This window comes from Macrobrachium rosenbergii, chromosome 40, assembly GCF_040412425.1.
Source record: "Macrobrachium rosenbergii isolate ZJJX-2024 chromosome 40, ASM4041242v1, whole genome shotgun sequence".
NCBI classification, from domain to species: domain Eukaryota; kingdom Metazoa; phylum Arthropoda; class Malacostraca; order Decapoda; family Palaemonidae; genus Macrobrachium; species Macrobrachium rosenbergii.
Genome location: NC_089780.1, coordinates 3,605,717 through 3,624,311, shown reverse-complemented (window position 1 = coordinate 3,624,311; position 18,595 = coordinate 3,605,717). Strand labels below are relative to the sequence as shown.

Sequence of the window (18,595 nt, the reverse complement as noted above, 5' to 3'; positions counted from 1 at the left end):
AGAGAGAGAGAGAGAGAGAGAGAGAGAGAGAGAGAGAGAGAGAGAGAGAGAGAGAGAGAGAGAGAGAGGATGTAGTGAAGTATATGTGTACCATCATGGTACCTCTAGAATCAATGTTCAGTTTAATTTGTGACCAAGAATGAAGAGGATTTTTTTAAATGAAGAAGAATCGAATATTCGCATCATCGCTCTCATCTGATTTAATTTGGTATTCCAATTCATTGAGTGTCTCTCGTATGACAGTAATACATACAGTTTATCAGTGATTCCATTTTTTTGTTTTTCTTGTTAGCGAAAATCCCAGCGCCTATCCTCGTTTAAATGCAATCTGAGTGTGTCTTATGACGGGTGATCGATTCTCTCAAGTTACCTTTGCATTGCTGCGCAGTACGAGTTTCCTTGTGCCTGGAAAAGTAGCCGCTTACAGTGGAATGTTTTTCGCTCCCTGTCCCTTCGTCCTTTATTTCCTACTTGGTTCAACAACATTCCCTCCTCCCCGAAGGATTTACATCACCCTTGCCTCCAATCTGCTTCTGTTCAGTTGCTTGTTACCATAATTATAGTGCCAACGATCAAGATAACAGAGACTAACTCGTTTCTGTGACAGCTGCGGTGTAAGGTTGTTAAAAAAATAAAAACGGGGAACTTTTAATAACGGGTGGACAGTTTTACGATAAAATGACCAAGGCTGATTATGTCCTGAAAGGAAATTGGATGTTTCATTCTTGTCAAGGAATGTTTGGCTATTTTTATAATGTAAAGTTGAAGAGCTCTTCTGATGTATAAGATAATCAAATACAACATTGATTGCTAAAGTAAACTCATTATAACACGTATATATCATATGTGGTTAGCTCCAAGTGTAGCTTAAAAAGTTAGGAGCTCTCAAGAAGTGGATTAGTGTGTAAAATGTAGGAAGCAGCGAAGTTCGGCGATGTTTTAGAAAACCTCCAACCGAGTTGGCTGGGAGGAGGGCGTCTCGCGGATGCTGGAGTCTGGCAACACTGGTATGAACGCCTTGCCTGTGACCGATGATGTTTTGTTTGTAAGACGTTTATTTCTATGGATTACTCCAATTTATACCCAGGTATGACCATTGCGAAGCGTTGTAGGCGCACATCGCGTCATTTTGCACACAGGCCGCAGCAGAGCGATTGCGAAAAGTGGCCAGAAGTGACGTCCTGAGGCCGAATTCAGTGACTGAGTGAGATTTGGGTGTTGGTGGTGGTGGTGGTGGTAGTGTCGGTGGGCGGAGGGGGAGGTGGAGGAGATGATGATGATGATGATGATGGTTGTTGGTGTAGTGGTGATGTTGGTGGTGGTGGTGGTGGCGATGGGCAATGGAGCATAAACCTAGACGGTGAATGACTCATTGCAGCCACTCACACATACACAGACTCCTCTGCCTCACTCGTACTTCCATTTCAGCAGGTGTTGACACACACAGGTTTGTTGTTGTTATCCGCCATTGGAATCGTGACCTCTGCTGCTGCTGCTGCTGCTGCTGCTGCTGGCGAGCTGCTGGAGATTGCTTGCTGCTGCAGTTGCATGCGAGGTGGCTCAGGCACCAGTAGTGTGTGGCCTTGACTCGTTGGGGTAAAACTCGCTCTCATCCATGGAATTTCAATAAGTGGTGATTCGTGAAGAGATGTGTTGGGGCTGCACATCTCCTCACCCCCGCCCCTTTTCCAGTGCTTTCGTTTCGTCTCTATGGTGAAAGTGTGCTTTATTTCGACTTCTTCTTGGCGGCGATCAGATGATCCCCTCCCCGATGATGCTTGACTGCAGGAGTTAAGCAAGCAAGCGAGCGAGCGAGCGAGCAAGCAAGCCATTGATAGCAATTGATTTATGGAATGCCTAAGGCATTGGTTGTTTTTCTCCGACGTTCGACTCGAGAAGGATTTTTGTGGCGTTTTGTAGGATGCATAGATTAGCGCCTCGCTGTCTCCCTCCTCCTCCTCCTCCTCCGGTCGTTTTCGTAATCTTGATTATAGGCCGTTAGTCATATCCCGTAGTGCGAAGGAGGAGCTTTCAGTGAAGGTCTTTAAAATTGCTTTAGGACTTTGCCCGACGTAGGCATTGTAATTTTCATGTGGGATTTTTGGTAAGTAGGCAAATCTGTTACAGTACAGTAATCTGAGAGGCCTCTTCAAATCTTTTGCTGCAAATCGAGGAACACTTTGAGTGACGGATATCCACACAGCTTATTCAGAAGTGATTTCTTTTCATACTAAAAAACCCAGTCAAATGTTTTCTAAGTAAATAAAATAGGCATTATAAATATACTCCCCATTTTCCTTGTTAAATAACTGTGTGTAGTTATTTGGGTAATTTTAACCCATCCAGTATACTAATGGAGTATGGCAATTGACTGAAAATATTACCCCATAAACTGCGTATGCTCTCACCTGATAAGGTTCTTGTTAAAACAGGCTAATGTCCCCAAAGTTCATAAAGTAATACACTGGTACTGTGGTCTTTTGAATCAATATTGTATACTCGTATCAATTTACTCCTTTTTTTTTTATTTATAAACACCATTACCATGTTCGGTTGCTTAGTTATAATTGATACTTTACTGTGCTAATTGTTTGCAATTCAACAGAGATAGTATTACACGTGACTTAGCCTCCAATTAAAATATTTGGCAGTGACCATCCAGCAATATTGAAGTTATGTTATTTTAAATAAGATAGTCTGTTTGAGGTGATGATGAAAATTTTTGTCACCAGTAAATTAAGTGACCCATGTTACAGATTTGGCCCATTTGTTTGTTGTTGAGATGCCAGGGGGTCAAACCCATATCTTACTCAGTGGTATTGTACTTTACAGTGAAAATTTTTTCACATTTGTTTTCAATCAAAAGATTCAGTGGAGTGTTTGCAGCAAAAGAGATGAGTATGAGGTAGACTATTTTATTGTAATAGTAGTGCTGAAAATATGATAGCATACTGAAGGTTGTGGTTTTTCATAAATTATAATTTAAGGAACAGAAAGTTCCTTTTACTTCAACCCTGCTTGGTAAAAATTAGAATTCACAAGCCTTGTTAAAGCTTAACATTAGTTCCTTTTTTATTGTGTATTAAATAGTTTAATTATTATAATTATTAAAGATTTACAGAGGTCTCGTATAACGTTTGTGTGAAAAGCATATTTTTTGTAATAACATTATTTAGGTTAAAACCAAGTAGGTGTAAATTTTGAAATATTGTTTATACACCATAATGTTGCAAGAAATAAGGATGGTGAACTCAACCATTATTTAGATTTCATCCGTTGTAATTAAAAAGCACTTTTTAAATTTGCTTTAGGCATTACTTTTCTGTGAATTAATACTGTACTGTGATTTGAATAATTGCCAGAACTCCCAATCCATGCTAAGACAAAAGTTTTGCAGTTACATATTTATCTTGTTTGATGCTCATCTGTGGTCTAGGCAAATTGAAGACTGCTACTTTTCTTTAAGGATTAGGTGTCTGTAGGCTCCTCTTTTCTGTATGGATTAGGTGTCCATAGGCTCTTTCTATAGGATGATGTTCCAGTTCCCCATATCAGTCATCAGGTATCTAGTTGGCTTATTGTCCCACCAATGTCATAATTAAATGCAGAATTAGTTGCACCAGCTATGTCATATTTACAGTATTGAACTTGATCTGCTATTTTGATGATGTATTCCTGAGGAAGGAAGACATTGCAGTAAGGTGTTGTATACAGTTAAATTTTTAGAATGTCTCAAGTTACGTGAATAATGTGATGTGGAGGCTAGACATAGTTTCCAGTCATGGTATTTATGAGGAAAGTTTCTTTCAGTAGTTAAGAATGTTTACAAATTAATAGTACTCATTGCCAAGTTCAGTAGATATTGCTTTTGAAAATTAATGGACGATATTTGTCTCATGTTCTCAGATAAAAAAAGTCCTGATTGCAGTTGAGAGTTTTAAGAGTGTGATTTACACTCGTGTGCTGTACACATTACTTATTGCTGTCTGTTTCTTTACAGAGTTTGTGAATCTCCATGTATTAAGTTATCAATTAATTTTTCTTTACCCATTGGCAGATTTTTTGTGTACTGTACTGTACTGCTTCGTGTCATACAGTCAGTTCGTTTGTGTTATGGAAAGGATTTTACTATTGTTTGTAGCAAAGAGCTTACTTCTGGCTTGCTTGCATGCTTTTTTTGTTTGTTGTCATGTCGTGTCACGATTGGTTGATATATGTCGTGTTGTCTTACTTTGCATTCCCATTAAGAAGTAAAAATTGGTTGTCGTAAAGAGTGTAAGGCACTGTAAGACTTCCTGCCCTCAGGCTGTAAAATTGTTCCAGTGGTTGAATTAATGGAGGTGGTCTTATGTTCAAGGAATGATGCACAGTGTTTCTTCTTTACCTTGCAGTTTTAGAGTGATTTTCTCTGTAGCCTTGAAATCTGTTGTTTTAAGAGAATTTTCCGTTTTCTAGAGTTGTGATCCTAGCAGTACTTGCTTTTGTCTGTGAATAAATAGCAGTTTTCTAAGGCTAACAATATAGTCAATAGGCAAGTAAGCGTGCCTTAAAGTGATAAACAAATAGATATTAGATGAAACATTTGGCCTGGCAGCTTTGGTCTTAAGCAAACTCTTCAAATGTGATACAGCTAATTCATGTAGAGTAAATCACCTTTGAAGGGTTGCTTTGGACGGCAGAACTGAAAGGAGGGTTATTTCAGCTGATCTTTCGTTTCTTTTTCATGTTTTTAAACTCAAAACAAATTGGTTTGCATTGACATTTTTCTTTTAACAGACTGTACTTTTTATCAGTGGTGTTCTTAATCTTCTTTAATAAGCTTTAGAAGCAAGCAGCTAGCTTTGGTAGATATAGATATTTTTTTTCATGGTTGTGAGTACTGTAGTTTATTGCTTGTGAACAGTAGTTTGTTCCTGAGGTTTTTTTTTTTTAACAGACTTAAGCTCCAAGACCTGGCATACATCTAAACACTCCTGGTTTAAAAGGGATTTCATAAGGAAAAATATTAATTGATACATTACCAGTTTGGTGGGAGATAGTATAGGCCTATTTGTTTTGTAAACAGTTTCCAGGTAAAATAATAAATTTTTTGCTTAGAGAACAGTGTCTAATAGCATAAACCATTGCTTTGGTTATTTTTGGTTTCATGAATGGCCTTATTTTCTCATAACTTTAGTGGTGATTTAACAACAGTCTTGCATGTCCCTTTATATACCAGTAAATCCCAGGCTCTTTTTAAAGTACACTATATATGTGTAGACTAGGTTCAAGAATAAGTCTTTGCCACTTTTAAGAGCTCCCAATTTTCTTGAAATACTGGTAGCCACATACAAAAATTTAATTGCATTTCGTGTTTTGTGTTATGTTCTTTAGTGATACTGATAAATCTAGCTTTGTCATCTTATTTTGGAAATTTTGTTTTCCGTTGAGGTAGCCAGCTGTATATTCCAGTATTTATTAATTGGTTTTTATTTCTTTATGACTGAGGACTTATAAAAATAACAGACTTTATTCGTGACGTTTGTGAAGTGGGGTTCAATTCAATATCCATATCACAAATATATCTTTCTAGTGAGACACATTACTTCCATGTAGCAAATCGTATTTTCTGAGGGTATAGTTAAAGTCAAGTGTTCTTGTAGGCGATGAAAAATAGTTTCCATTAAGTCTATTACTGTATGATGTGAAGTCATTTAAAATTTTTAGTACTGGATCTGCTTGAACTTCAAACAAATCTGTATGGGATAAGAGGTGAATTTCAGGTGTTTCTTGTCAGACATCAGGGTCGTTTGGTTCATTCTTCATTGCCAAGGTACTTAAGTGCCTCTTACACTACAGTACCGTACTTAGTTTTAAACGAGTTAAGATCCTTGATTTGCCTGACACTAAGAGCTTTCACATTGAAAGTCTTGTGCAGCTCATTTTGCAGTACTGTACAGGCAACAAGTGGTATATGGAGGAGTTAGGAGGCTTTGATTTTGTACTTTTTAAAAGAATTCATAACTTTTATGTAGTTATAAGTCATCCCACAAAAGTAATGTAAAATGCATTGTGGATACATTTTTATGCATTCAGTCATAAAGTGAGCAGATGTGTTTAAGGATTCATTTTGAATACCCTTTGCATGCTTTTTCCGTAATATTTTGAAAGGGAAGTACGTTTATATTTAGTGATACAATGATTTTTGCCCCCTGTAAGCATCAGTTCAGCTAATGTTTTTGGTTGATTGTACAGTATGTAATGTACAGTACTTTTCAGATTTGTTACCAAGATTACTGTATTTTTTTTATTTATCCAAACCAGAAACTTTCATGTCATTAATCTGTTGACAGTACTTTGGAATTTTATCCTAACCTATCCCACATTATGATAAATCTGTGTTCAGTATATTGTAATTTTCATCGTGCAAAAAGAACTTACTACAAATTTTCAACAGTGTATGTTAGCTTTTGGAGGAAAAAAAAATTTTTCATATTCACAATAGAGTAATTTAGAAAAGTTTGATTTTTCAGTAGAAGAGACTGTTAATTTAATTTCATTCTGACTGCTATCAGACTTTTTTTTAGTAAAAGGAGAAATATTTTTATAACTTTTATACAGATTTATAGTAGTTTGCATCAAAAAGACTAATAAAGAAAATGAAAATGGTCTTGGATTTACCAAACCAAGAATGCTGTTCAAGCATTAGAAGGGTTCAAAGACAATAATTGAATAAAAAATGGAAGGTAGCAATTGATCGAGTAAATTTAGAGTAATATAGTACAGCAATTGTATATTTAGTTAGTAAAAGGAATGAGCAGTGTATTGAAAATTTGGGAAATTGATTTGTATATACAGTATATTTATTTTTATTTCTGCACTACTATAGATGTGAGTCTTGTCGTTAGGTATAAATAGTCAGGAATTTTAGAATTTTTTGTGAGGGCACACTGAGTTTTATACCATAGTAACTTGGCCTCAAAGAGAGGTCTTACTAAAGGTATGTTTGGAGTGGCTTCAGTGTTTTAACCCTCAAGAGATAATCAATATATATACTCAGAGACTTGTGCAGGTATGAACATTTTTGGACTAGCCGCCCATTGGATGAAGGCAAGAAGCCTATTGCAGTGTGAAGCTGGACCAGATTCAGAGGGAAAACACAAAAGCACTTAACCTTGTACAGTACATATCATTCATGCTTGCATTTGTATGGGAGGTATAGTGTGTTGTGTATTTAGTGTTTGCTTCCCACCCTTTTTTTTTTTTACTTGTCTGTAGATATTTTATGGTGTATCTGGTGTTAAGAGGATGTATTTTTTTATCCAGCAAATATTACAGTACTTCTGTGTAGTTGATGTTGCTACAGATACCAATGATCCAGAACTCAAATTTATGAATTGCTTTCTTGTCCATATATGCTGCTTTGCAGTTCACAGTATTAAAGAATGTGTTACACTTTGGTAGAAATTGCTTTTCCCTTGAGGACTTGTTGGATTGTAAATAGGCCTAGTCTTTGCTAAGTAGAGGATGCTTTAGGTTAATGCAAAAGAGATTCGTTTCATTATAAATCAAGCAAACTCTCCGATTAGCCATGAATTTACTAATAAAGCCGACCCTTTTGCATAGTTTGGGGATTAGTAATTTATGAAAATGTGGTATAATATAGGCTACTCTTCTAAATCTTCCAAGTACTCCCTCACCCTCCTTTTTTTTAAGAAGCGTACAGTATTGGTTCTGTAGTGATTACTAGGGATGCAGACTTAGGAATTTTTTCACCCTCACTTGTAAAGTTCTGTGACCCTTTAAGATTTGCTTGATTTGAATATGTGGTAATATTAGGTTTTGAATCTGTAAGCAGCGTAGAAGCTTTACCATAGCAAATGTTCTGTTGGTGTTGGATATATTTTTTTTTTTTATCAAGTTATGCTGATGAACAGTGTGTGCTCTTACGTACTTGTTACTAAATGTTGTGTAGTTTCACCTTTCTGCCATTTTTTACTTTTAACCCTTAGTCTTTTTTTATTTTTCATTAAGTACCGGCTGGAATAATAGATCAATAAAATTGGAATTAAGCTTTGTATAAGATACCATCCATATTTTATTTAAGCTAATATGAGTCTTCCATAGTTGTATGCCAAAAGTCTTTCTGAATGATTGATCCGACCATTATATATCTACTGTAGATAGAATGTTAAGAGGAATGTCCTGTAACATGATTAAAAGTTATATATATACAGGTGTATCCATTCTCTTCACAAGTCTTCCATTTCAGATATTTTGATGTTATTGTGTGTTAACTGATGTGTATAGCTCAGCTATTTTCTTTTTTGTCTGTGTTTAACAGTTAAATAGTTTTAGGGAAATTGATTTTGATACTGTGCTAAAATATCTGTATTCCATTAGATTCTACTTATACAGAGTATTGCTTTTGCAATGTTTATATCTGATTTGAAGTGTCTTTACAAAGATAATAAATATTTCTCATATGCTGTAGTGTAGTCTATTTGTTCATTTTTATTTAATTTAGTTTTAAAAGGTGTGTTTTTTCTGCTTAATTGTCATATTTGTAAGTACTTTCATGCACTGAAGTGCAGCTTAACACTCTTAATTGGAGCATAGATGGAGAAAAAGTTTTTCCGTGCTTCTCCACATGATGAGATTTGAGTAGTTTCATGGAAATATAAGATGAAATCAAATCATTTCTGTATGTGTAAAGGAACAGTGAGGGAGAGTTTGTGTGTTGTGTAAGGCAGTCAGTTCTTTAGTCCTGTACTTAAACCCACTGAAATAAAGACACAAAAGTCTTGTTAACACTACAATGTGAGGCTGTCAAGTCATTGTGGAAGTGATACAGATTTCAAGTTTGATGTGTGTGTGGAGCTGTTTTCATTTGGTTGGGGGAATGGTGGTACAAATACTTAAAACTTTCTTTAGACACTGAGGACTGACCCTCCCCCTCTCCCCCCCCGTCCACCTTTTGATATTAAATCCATATACAGCTGTAGTTTAGATTGCTATTATATTGCAGTTATGGGACACTGAAAATAGGTTTGAATCACTGTATTGATAGGGGTACTTTTTATCAGCAAGTCGCGTCATTCCTGTGGTATTGAGTAAACTTTTTAATAAATGCTGTTTATTTGATGATAAGATAGTGGTAATAGATTTGATATGAAAGATTGATAATGCTGTGTGACAGATACTTATTTCTATACATTCCTTGTCATTCTGTAGTTTTTTAGTCGCAACTAACAGTTTAACTAGAAACTGATCATTTGACTCCATCATGCTCTTGCTAGTGTTGTCTTATTTGCAATACTGTATTAAGCTTCTCTTGGCCGTAGGCCCCACCTGCTTGCTGCTGTTGTTCATTTTTATGACACTATTTGTAGGACTATCTGTCTTTTGTAACAAGCTTATATGTTGTTAGATTTATGTATTATGTCATTTGTGTCACAGCATCAAGTGGACTCGTGTGAAGTTTTAGTCATGAATTAAATTATGAAGCCCTGTAATTCCAAGTAAAATTGATCACTATGTTATGTGTAAAGACAGCATTGGCTTCTATTTTTCTTGGTTTGAGTCTTTATTACCCAAATTGGAAAATATTTTTTTCCAAAAATAAATTTTTAAGTCTAGTTTTCTTATTGCACCACTGATGTGGAAGTAACCTGTAGCTCATTCTTTTATAACTTCCATTGTTATTTATCGTTAGTTTTATTTAGGTTGCTGAGGTGTTCATGACGTTAACATTTCCTTAGACAAAGCTTTTTGTCATTGTGCATGCTACATCACATTTTTGCAGGAACATAACATTTTTTTCTTGTCTCTACATGTGTTTTTGGTAGAATTGGTTTAGAAGAATATGAAAGTAATTGAAGTTGTAAATCATGAAAGTGGTTACAGCAATGTCTGATAAAAATGTGGGTGAGAAATTGCTGGGCCTTTTACAAAATACCCAACATGTGTTTGAACCTTTTATTTTTGTAGGGCAAGTGGTAACATTAAACTGTATATAAAATGCACTGTAAATTTCCATTCAGATTTATTACTAATAAAAATAAATGTGTTTTCAGATAGTTATGTAGTATAAGAGTACAGTACAAGATGTCAGAATACTGCCTGCGTTGGAACAATCACCGGCCTAACTTGGTGACTGTTTTTTCCGAACTGCTCACTTCAGAAGCTCTAGTAGATGTAACGTTAGCAACCGACGGTCACTACATCCATGCCCATAAATTAGTATTGTCAGCATGTAGTGTTTATTTTAAGGTAAGTAGTCTTTCTTTCACGTTATTCCTCTCATTCATGCCAGCATAAAGGGATGGGTCAACCTTAGGTATAAGAATCAGTACAACATTATAATGAAAAGTATTACAGTTCATGATTTTCTTAAACCAGTATTTGTTATGTTTGTATTAAGCTTTTCTAAGTTTGAGAAGAATGGTATGGTAAACTTGTTTTGAAAGGCATGAGGTGATAATTTAGTTGAGAGTTATCCATTTTCTTTGTTTATTTATGTAGCAATACATACAGACTTTGGTAGTCTGAAAATCAGCTTTTATATTAGAATTCCTTTAAGCTGGTCATTACATTTTATATACCGGTATTTTATCTGTGTAAAATGGGATAAAATAAATGTATTTTGAAAATCACTAAAGAATTCTGTTGCATTTTATATTGTTGATATTAAAAGACTCATTCTTTTCTTCTGCAGGATCTGTTTGGGGCGAACCCATGTAAACATCCAATAGTCATCTTAAAAGATATTAGAATTGATGATCTCAAAACAGTCATTGATTTTATATATCGGGGCGAAGTAAATGTTGCCCAAGACAGACTTCAGGATGTGCTCAAGGTGGGAATATTTCTCTCTCTCTCTCTCTCTCTCTCTCTCTCTCTCTCTCTCTCTCTCTCTCTCTCTCTCTCTCTCTCTCTCTCTCTCTCTCTCTCTCCTCATGGCAGTTGTTTTTAATTTTGTTCTTTTGTATTAGATATTCAACACATGAGTTATGTTTAATGTACTTATTGATACACTGGCACCTCAACTTATGCTATTTCATTGCTTGTCAGATATTTCTTAGTCTAGAAAAATAATATTGCCTTGATTTCTTGTTAAATGGCTGTACAGTAAACCCCCCGTATTCGTGTTCTCATGATTCGCGGACTCGCGCATTCACGGTATTTTTCAGTGAAAAATATTCACTAATTACTGTATTTTCGTATAATTTTCATGAATAAATGCACTTTTTGTGATAAAACTATTAAAATACTCAGGTATATGCATTTTTACAGGGTTTTTCTGTGTTTAAACTAGCAAAATGGACAGTTCTAAGTGTTTTTAGAGGGTTTTAAATATTCAGTTTTAGCTATTTGGGGGTGTGGACGCATCCCCATAATACTGTAATCCAGTAAGTGAGCTAGGCATATTCGATACTGAAACAAACATGACCAATACTTGCATGTCTGACTTTGCAAGATGGCTTAATTGATTCCATTGTAATTGACCCATCGTGCCCCACTCAGCACCTTGCTCCCTTTCACTTGGACACGTACCGTGTCGATGTCTACCTTGTAAAGAGACTTTACTTCATCAGAATGGTATCTTTAACATCTGGCGTAATTTGCTGCATAGCAATGTGGCTGAGCTAGTCTCGCGCAGGTGTGTTTTTGATAATGAACATTACTCATTTATATGAAGATTAGTTCTTTTATTCATAACACTTACAAGGGGCAAATTGGTTGACTACACATCCATACAGAGAATTCTCTTTTAGTTTTCTAATTGAAGTTTCAGCCTTTAATACTGTAGCTTAGTTAACAGTGAATGAAACTGAAATACACACACACACATATATATGTATATATACACACACATCTATATATACAGGCAGTCCCCGGTTTACAACAGGGGTTCCATTTTTACGCCGTGTCGTAAACCGGAAAATCGTTGAAAATCGTCAAAAATCCTAAGAAAACCTTACTTTTAATGCTTTGGGTGTATTGAAAACGATGTAAACTGCGTTTTTATTGAGTTTTTCATCAAAAAATCTCCAAATTTTGATTATTCTGCTGTTCTGGAGCCATATTTCCTCCGTGGGATCGGCGTACAACGCGTCGTAACCCTGGAACATGCGTCGTAAACAGGGAAATAACTTTTGATGAATATATTTGAAAAGCGTTGGAACATCGTAAGCCGGACCCGTCATAAACCGGGGACTGCCTGTGTGTATATATATATATATATATATATATATATATATATATATATATATATATCTGACTGACAGATGTAAACTTATTGTTGTCCATTTCAGTGTTACTGGAAAATTTATACCTTAAAATGTTGGTTCATTGTGTACAAAATTATATACCTTATTGAATATTAGCATACAGTGCTAAAATAATACACGACAACAAAATCAGAATTAAAATTTTCAAACAGTTTTACTCTCTACATCACTGCATTACTGTTACCTGACACATTTTATGACACATTCTATATAAGCATAATATTTTGATCGCAGATTTTTTTTTTTTTTTTTTTTTTTTTTTTTTTTTTTTTTTTTTGAAGAGAATGTAAAAGGAAATGTCAGTTACTGTAGGTGTGGACGAAATACAAAATGTGTGTAATATCTTACTGAAGGTTATAATTGCCCCATTGATCAAACCCTCCCCCCATTTTTTTTTTATATAAAATTATCTTTCATGCTAATTCATTTTCTGTTTGACTACCAGTGACAGTTTTTGGGAAGGCTGTGCAAGCTGTTGATTGCAATAAAGAATGCAACAATACACTGGCATGATAGAAAAAGGACCTTATTTACTGCAAATGACTGTGTATTTGCACATCTGTTGATTGTAAAGAGGGACAGGCCACAGTCTTGTATTCACATTTTTGTATTACCACATTAAAAAGCCAGCCAACATTTCATCCAAACCTGTGTGTGTGTGTGTGCAGATTTTATTAAAGGCATGTTACAGAAATTACTTGATTGGTATGGCATCTAAAAATCTAGGAAGTCCTTAAACCATCCAAAACATTATAAGGTGCTTGAGCTTAGTCAGTCATTTACCATTAATTGAAACCTATGGTAGATGTGCAGTGCAGTATGTTATGATCAATACTAACTAATCACATTTTATTAAGGGAAATTGTAACAAACTAACCATGCACAGTAGAAAAAAGAAAGATTTGGTAAACAGAGGCATTCGTTCAATTGCTTACGGATTTGCAATCTACAGATGATGGAGAGATGAACGGAGAGCATAAATTTAATTGTCGCTACAGTATTCATGACAATATATACTGTACTACGCTGTCATTAATACTGTAGTGAAAATCATTAGATTTATGTGCAAATATTCTTGGTTCTTTTGTCAATTACCTGTACATTACAGCCTCCAAAAGTGAAAGTGAATATCTATCTCCAGCTTCTCCACCTTTCTTGGATTGTGTTCGGTTAATTTATTCTTGGTTATCATAAAGTTAATATATGTTAATGAAATGTGATTACTATAATTATTTCAGTCAGTAAACATATTGCATTTCATATTTGCCCAATGTTACAATCAGTGATAAATGCTTGCTTAAGCTTAATTAGCTTATGACTTCTTGAACTATGTAAGGATATCGTAAATTTTTATATGCTCTACCAAATACTGTATATGACAAAACTGCTGTAATATATTTTTGACAAGCTTTGTACACACACACACATTGATTAGGATGAAATGTATACAGATTTTTCTTGTGGAGGTACCTGGCTGGAGTACAAGAGAGTAGCTACTTGTCAATATATGCAGTTCGTATGGTACTTATATTTTATTCTACCTACCCATATTATTGCATCCATTGCTGTTAACAGCTCACAAGACCTTTCTCAAAACTTCCATTGAAATTGCAATACATAATAATGAAGAGAGGGCAGTCTTCGTTACATATCAGATTTCGCTACTTACCAGGAAGTGAGACCCCAGACTATGCTTTAAGTTGAGGTGCCAGTTTATTAGTTTTAGTAAAATATATTGAAATAGTTACATTTGAAAGTACAAAACAATTAAGGATAAACTATGGATTGTTTAAAAAAAGATAAGTCATCTTGTATCTGATTCTCATTTTCTGCTTCATCCCTAGACTGCAGAATCACTTAGAATTAAAGGTCTAGCAGAGAATCCTCGTAACTACGATGAGATTCCCTGTCAAAGTACGCGCTTCACGTCATCCGCCCTTGGGCCACAGGTAAGTTTATTCATCATAGATTAGACTGCAGTTAGGGTAAGACCAGCATTGCTTTTCAGTACATGTCGATATTGGTTATTGATGGCAGTTATCAGGTTAATTCCAGAGAGGTTATTCTTTCACTTGTATATTAAAGTATTATCGCTAAAAGGATTTCCTTCATTGCATTAAATTGTCACAAATTAATAGGAAAGAGAGACATTCTTAGAAAATGTTTTACTTTGTGATCTAATAGATTTTATTTCCATTTCTCTTGGATATTGGAGGTTTTCATTTCTTTTTAATTGAAGTAAAAGCACTTGATTTGCATTACAGATTTATCAGTTAAAATTTTGTAAACTACTATAAAATTTTTTGCATTGCTGTTAAAGAAGTCCCTTAGTAAGTTGGACCATAAAATAAAAAGAAAAGGAAATTGTATTCAGTTTGCTATTTCTCAGTGTTTAAAATCTGGAGACTTGCTAGTTGTATTTGTTCATGCAGTATACAGTTCTTGTTCATTTTTATTTTACTCTTCAGGTAGCAAGACAAAGATCGTCCTTAACAGATTCCCGAGAGCAGTCACTTAGTTTAGAAGGGGAAGAGGATGGAGAACCTGGTACACCACCTTCTTCAAAACGTAGAAAGATAACTTCCTCCCATGACAGTTCGGAAAGTCAACATGGTGAGGATGATCCAGAAGTTTGTTGTTAAAGTCATAGTGCTTTGCATATTTAGAAATTTTGGGGGGATTCATCATCTTGCCAGATGTATATACAGTACAGTAGTATGTACAGTACTTTGTTTTGCTGAGATTTTATGATTTGTTTGTTCTTGATTGGAAAGCACTCTGACAGTGGAGGTCAGAGCAAATTTAAAGAGACCGTGAATTCATGGCTGTTTATTGAATTTCATAATATTGAGAAATATCATGACTAATATACTTATACTAATATTCATGATTAACTTAGTATATTGGAAGTTAGCACATTTCCACAGCCACTATATTAGTAGACAGGATTTTTTTTAGCACATTGCATTTGTTAATTAAAGTTGTCATTGTATAGCCATGTGAAGAGGCACAAGCTGGTTATGTGATTTATGCTCTTTTGTTGAAATTGTTGAATTAGTGCCACTGCTTACATTACTTTGTAGTTTTTTTTTTTTTTTTTTTTTTTTTTTTTTTTTTTTCATATAAATAGGTTATGGGTCCGATCCCATACAAGTCAAGCAGCCCAAACACTATTATAGCATTTTCAGATACTGTTTTGATATATACCACATTTAATTTTATAATACCAACTTAAAAGTCTGCAAAATTGCCATGCCCCTTGCATCTTTACTTAGTATTTCATTCACTCTAGCTAAAGTCTAAAAGTAATATTTATCAAACATATTGTTATTATTATTAGCCATTTCAGTCCATTAATAATGAGTAAAAATTATTCAAATACACAACTACTGCAAGTCAGGGACTGAAGATGGGGTTCTTAAAAGGCCTAGTTCATATAAATGAAATGGCTGTAATTTCTTGTGTCTGCCCAAGCTTGAGAACATGCAGTCATGTTTAAGTAAAGAAGTCATAGCACAAAAACCTAATTAAATCTTCCAGCAATAATGGGTGGTGTATCTATTCGTTTGTGTATCAGTCGTGCTGAATTTCCTAATTCTGGGAAATCAGAAACTTTTCCCATTTTCTTAATTTCAGCTTAAATAGCAAGATTCAAATACTACCTTTAGAGTGTACAGGTACTGTTAAATCATTTCAATTAAAGAAATAGTTTATTTAAATCTTAATTCATTTGGTAGTTTTTTTAAGTTTAGCAAGACCACTCAGTAACATTTGTAGACTCGCAAAGCTCATTTAGATGATTTTTTCTAAAATGAGATGAAAATATTACAAAGGTAGAGTTTCAGGAGCTGGACAGCTAAGTAAGAATAAATCAAAGATAACAGGTGAAAAGTAAAAGGAAGAAAGCAATGTAAATTTGAGTGAAGTGATACTGCAAAGAATCTTTAGTATCAGTGTATATCACAAGGTACACTATAGAGTGTTACCTCCAATAGCAGTTTTTCTCTTGAAAATTATTTCTAAAGTTAGGTACTCTATGTCTTTTACTGTTTTACCTGTATTTCATTAGGTACAGTGTGTAAACAACATATATCTTTATGGAGATAACGTTTATGGTTGGTTTTGGCATGTACTCTTCATGTTGATTGTTTTATTACTAAAAACTATAATACACTCTTATACTGTTATCTTCACTTAAGCATTTGTCTGACATTTTTAGATGCAATTTGGTAACTATTTTTGATTTGAATTATATCTGCAGATGAACAAGAAAACGACAATACAAATCGTGTGTTGAATGTAAAGGATGAGCCCGTAGATGACCGTGAAAATGATAAGTCACATTCAGGGGATACAGAACAAGAGTCAAATGTGGTAAGCATCCATAGTAATTAATTACAATATTTTTTTTTGACAGCTTTATTTCCCTCTCTGTGTGATTTTTAGGAGGAAGTTGTGTCAAGTTGATTATTATTACAATTGCCTTTATTATTATTATTTAAAACAATTGCTGTTTCAACAGCATTTAGCTTGCAAAGAGTCTTCTCTATTCTTTTTATTATATTCGTCTCGTCTGCAGGTAGGTGGTGTAATGAATTTCCAAAGGACATGGAAGGATATTCTGCTTTTGTTGTTTATTTTACTTTTATATCTCAAAATGTGCACACACTTGGTCATCTAATGAAAGAATTAAAAGGTGGACATGTATTTATAGCAGGAAGGCTGGATTGATGTCTTGGCAGGTCGAATTTTCATTGGTCACTTTCCGCCTTGGGGGATCTACATTGTAAAGCCTGTAGGCGTTCGGACCTTTTTGGCTGTACTAATTGTGGAGGTGGGGGTTTCTACTGGTGTATCCGTTATTGGTATTACCAGCGTAATGGTTCACTCTGGTGCGGCTGTGTTTGTACGGCTTTCCCCCTCAATGGTATTTGATGCCAGCTGGCTTCGGCTGTTTCTCCTGATGAACGTAGAGAGAAATACAGTTTCTTTAACAGTATTTTGCTAAGCCTTTTTCCCGTGCTTTGTGTGCATCGAGATGTAAGAGTAAAATAGACAACAAAAGCAGAATATCTTTCCTTGCCCTTTGGAATTTTATTATACCATCTACCTGCAGATGAAAAGAATGTACGAAGAATAGAGAAGACTCTCTACAAGCTATATTTTTATAAATGTACAAGATCACTGAATCTCATTTCTAGACTCGTAGGGCTTTCACATATCTAGACTCGTAGGGCTTGCTGAGAGGATTTGTTTTTAAGAGGAGAAAATTGGAGATAGGTAAATTTAAAAATATTGAGAGGCTAAAAAGGAAGAGACCAAGGGGAATGGATGAAGAGTAAAAGGCAGAAAGCAGAGCAGTTGAGGCCTGAGGATTGCAACAAAGAACTTTAGTACCATCTGCAGTGTGCTATGGAAGGTATGCTGCAATTGATGCTCTTCATGAGTTGATTCCTTGACTTCGATACAGCTTAATGCTTACCATACACTGCTGTGTATCGTTCAAAAAGGATATTACTAAGAGAGAGTAGGTGTATTAATTAGAGAGGGAAATATGTATTTAAAAAGATAAAGAGAAAAACTAAGAATAAAATTAATGTGCACAAAGCAGAAAGTGGTCAGAGAAATCATGAGTACATTACTTGGATTTGAGACCATCATGTGTCTATTGACCTTAAGCAGTGAATGTGTAGTTGATCCTCAGTTAGCTGTATTGGTTTGGAGGAAAGACAGAGGGAAAGAGAATTTGGAGGGGATAAGGACTAGATAGTAGGTTGGAAGGTTTTGATGCTCTCGCAACTTTCTCCACCACATGCGATCAAAGTGGTGTTGAGTGTTCCCTAAAGAGAAAAGTGGGTTTAAACTAAAATCAGGGTGCATATGGACTACAGTGTAATTCCTGCCTTTAATTCCCAATTGGGTAGAATAGATGTTGACAAGCCAGATAACTGAAAAGTTTTAATCAACAGTTGAAAGTATTTTACCAAGACCACAGTAAATTAGTTTAACAAGACTACTGTGTAACATTTTAAACTGTTGCTGGGCATATCAGAAGGATTTGTTTGTAAGTAAGAGGTGAGAAATGGAGCAGGTACACTAAAGTGAAAGAAATTTAACACCTAGACAAGGAGAGACCGGGGGTACCCACATGAACCCACGTGAAGAATAATATAAAGAAAGCAGTACATCTGAGGGGAAAGTGATGCTACTGAGAACCCCAAGTACCACCTGCTGTGCTGTTTAAAGCTCACTGAATGTGGAACCCCTTACAGGGAAACATTCTCAGTACAGCTAAAAGTGCCTACATTTTGTAAGCAGATAAA

At 35.1% G+C, this 18,595-nt stretch overlaps 1 protein-coding gene across 13 annotated transcripts in view; it reads left to right on the top strand.

Moving 5' to 3' along the window:
• LOC136826043 (histone-lysine N-methyltransferase SETD1B-like) overlaps positions 1–18,595 on the top strand; it is a 213,354-nt gene that overhangs the window by 158,829 nt on the left and 35,930 nt on the right. For 3 of the 13 annotated variants that reach the window (XM_067082915.1, XM_067082924.1, XM_067082919.1), the window contains 5 exons: positions 10,056–10,251; positions 10,697–10,837; positions 14,117–14,221; positions 14,741–14,885; positions 16,534–16,646. In XM_067082915.1, the coding sequence (XP_066939016.1) occupies positions 10,087–10,251; positions 10,697–10,837; positions 14,117–14,221; positions 14,741–14,885; positions 16,534–16,646 (669 nt within the window). In that variant the 5' untranslated portion in view covers positions 10,056–10,086. Of the gene's footprint in view, positions 1–952; positions 2,105–3,229; positions 7,162–10,055; positions 10,252–10,696; positions 10,838–14,116; positions 14,222–14,740; positions 14,886–16,533; positions 16,647–18,595 lie in introns of those variants that run through there. The other 10 variants (XM_067082911.1, XM_067082912.1, XM_067082920.1 and 7 more) reach the window with 10 other exon arrangements.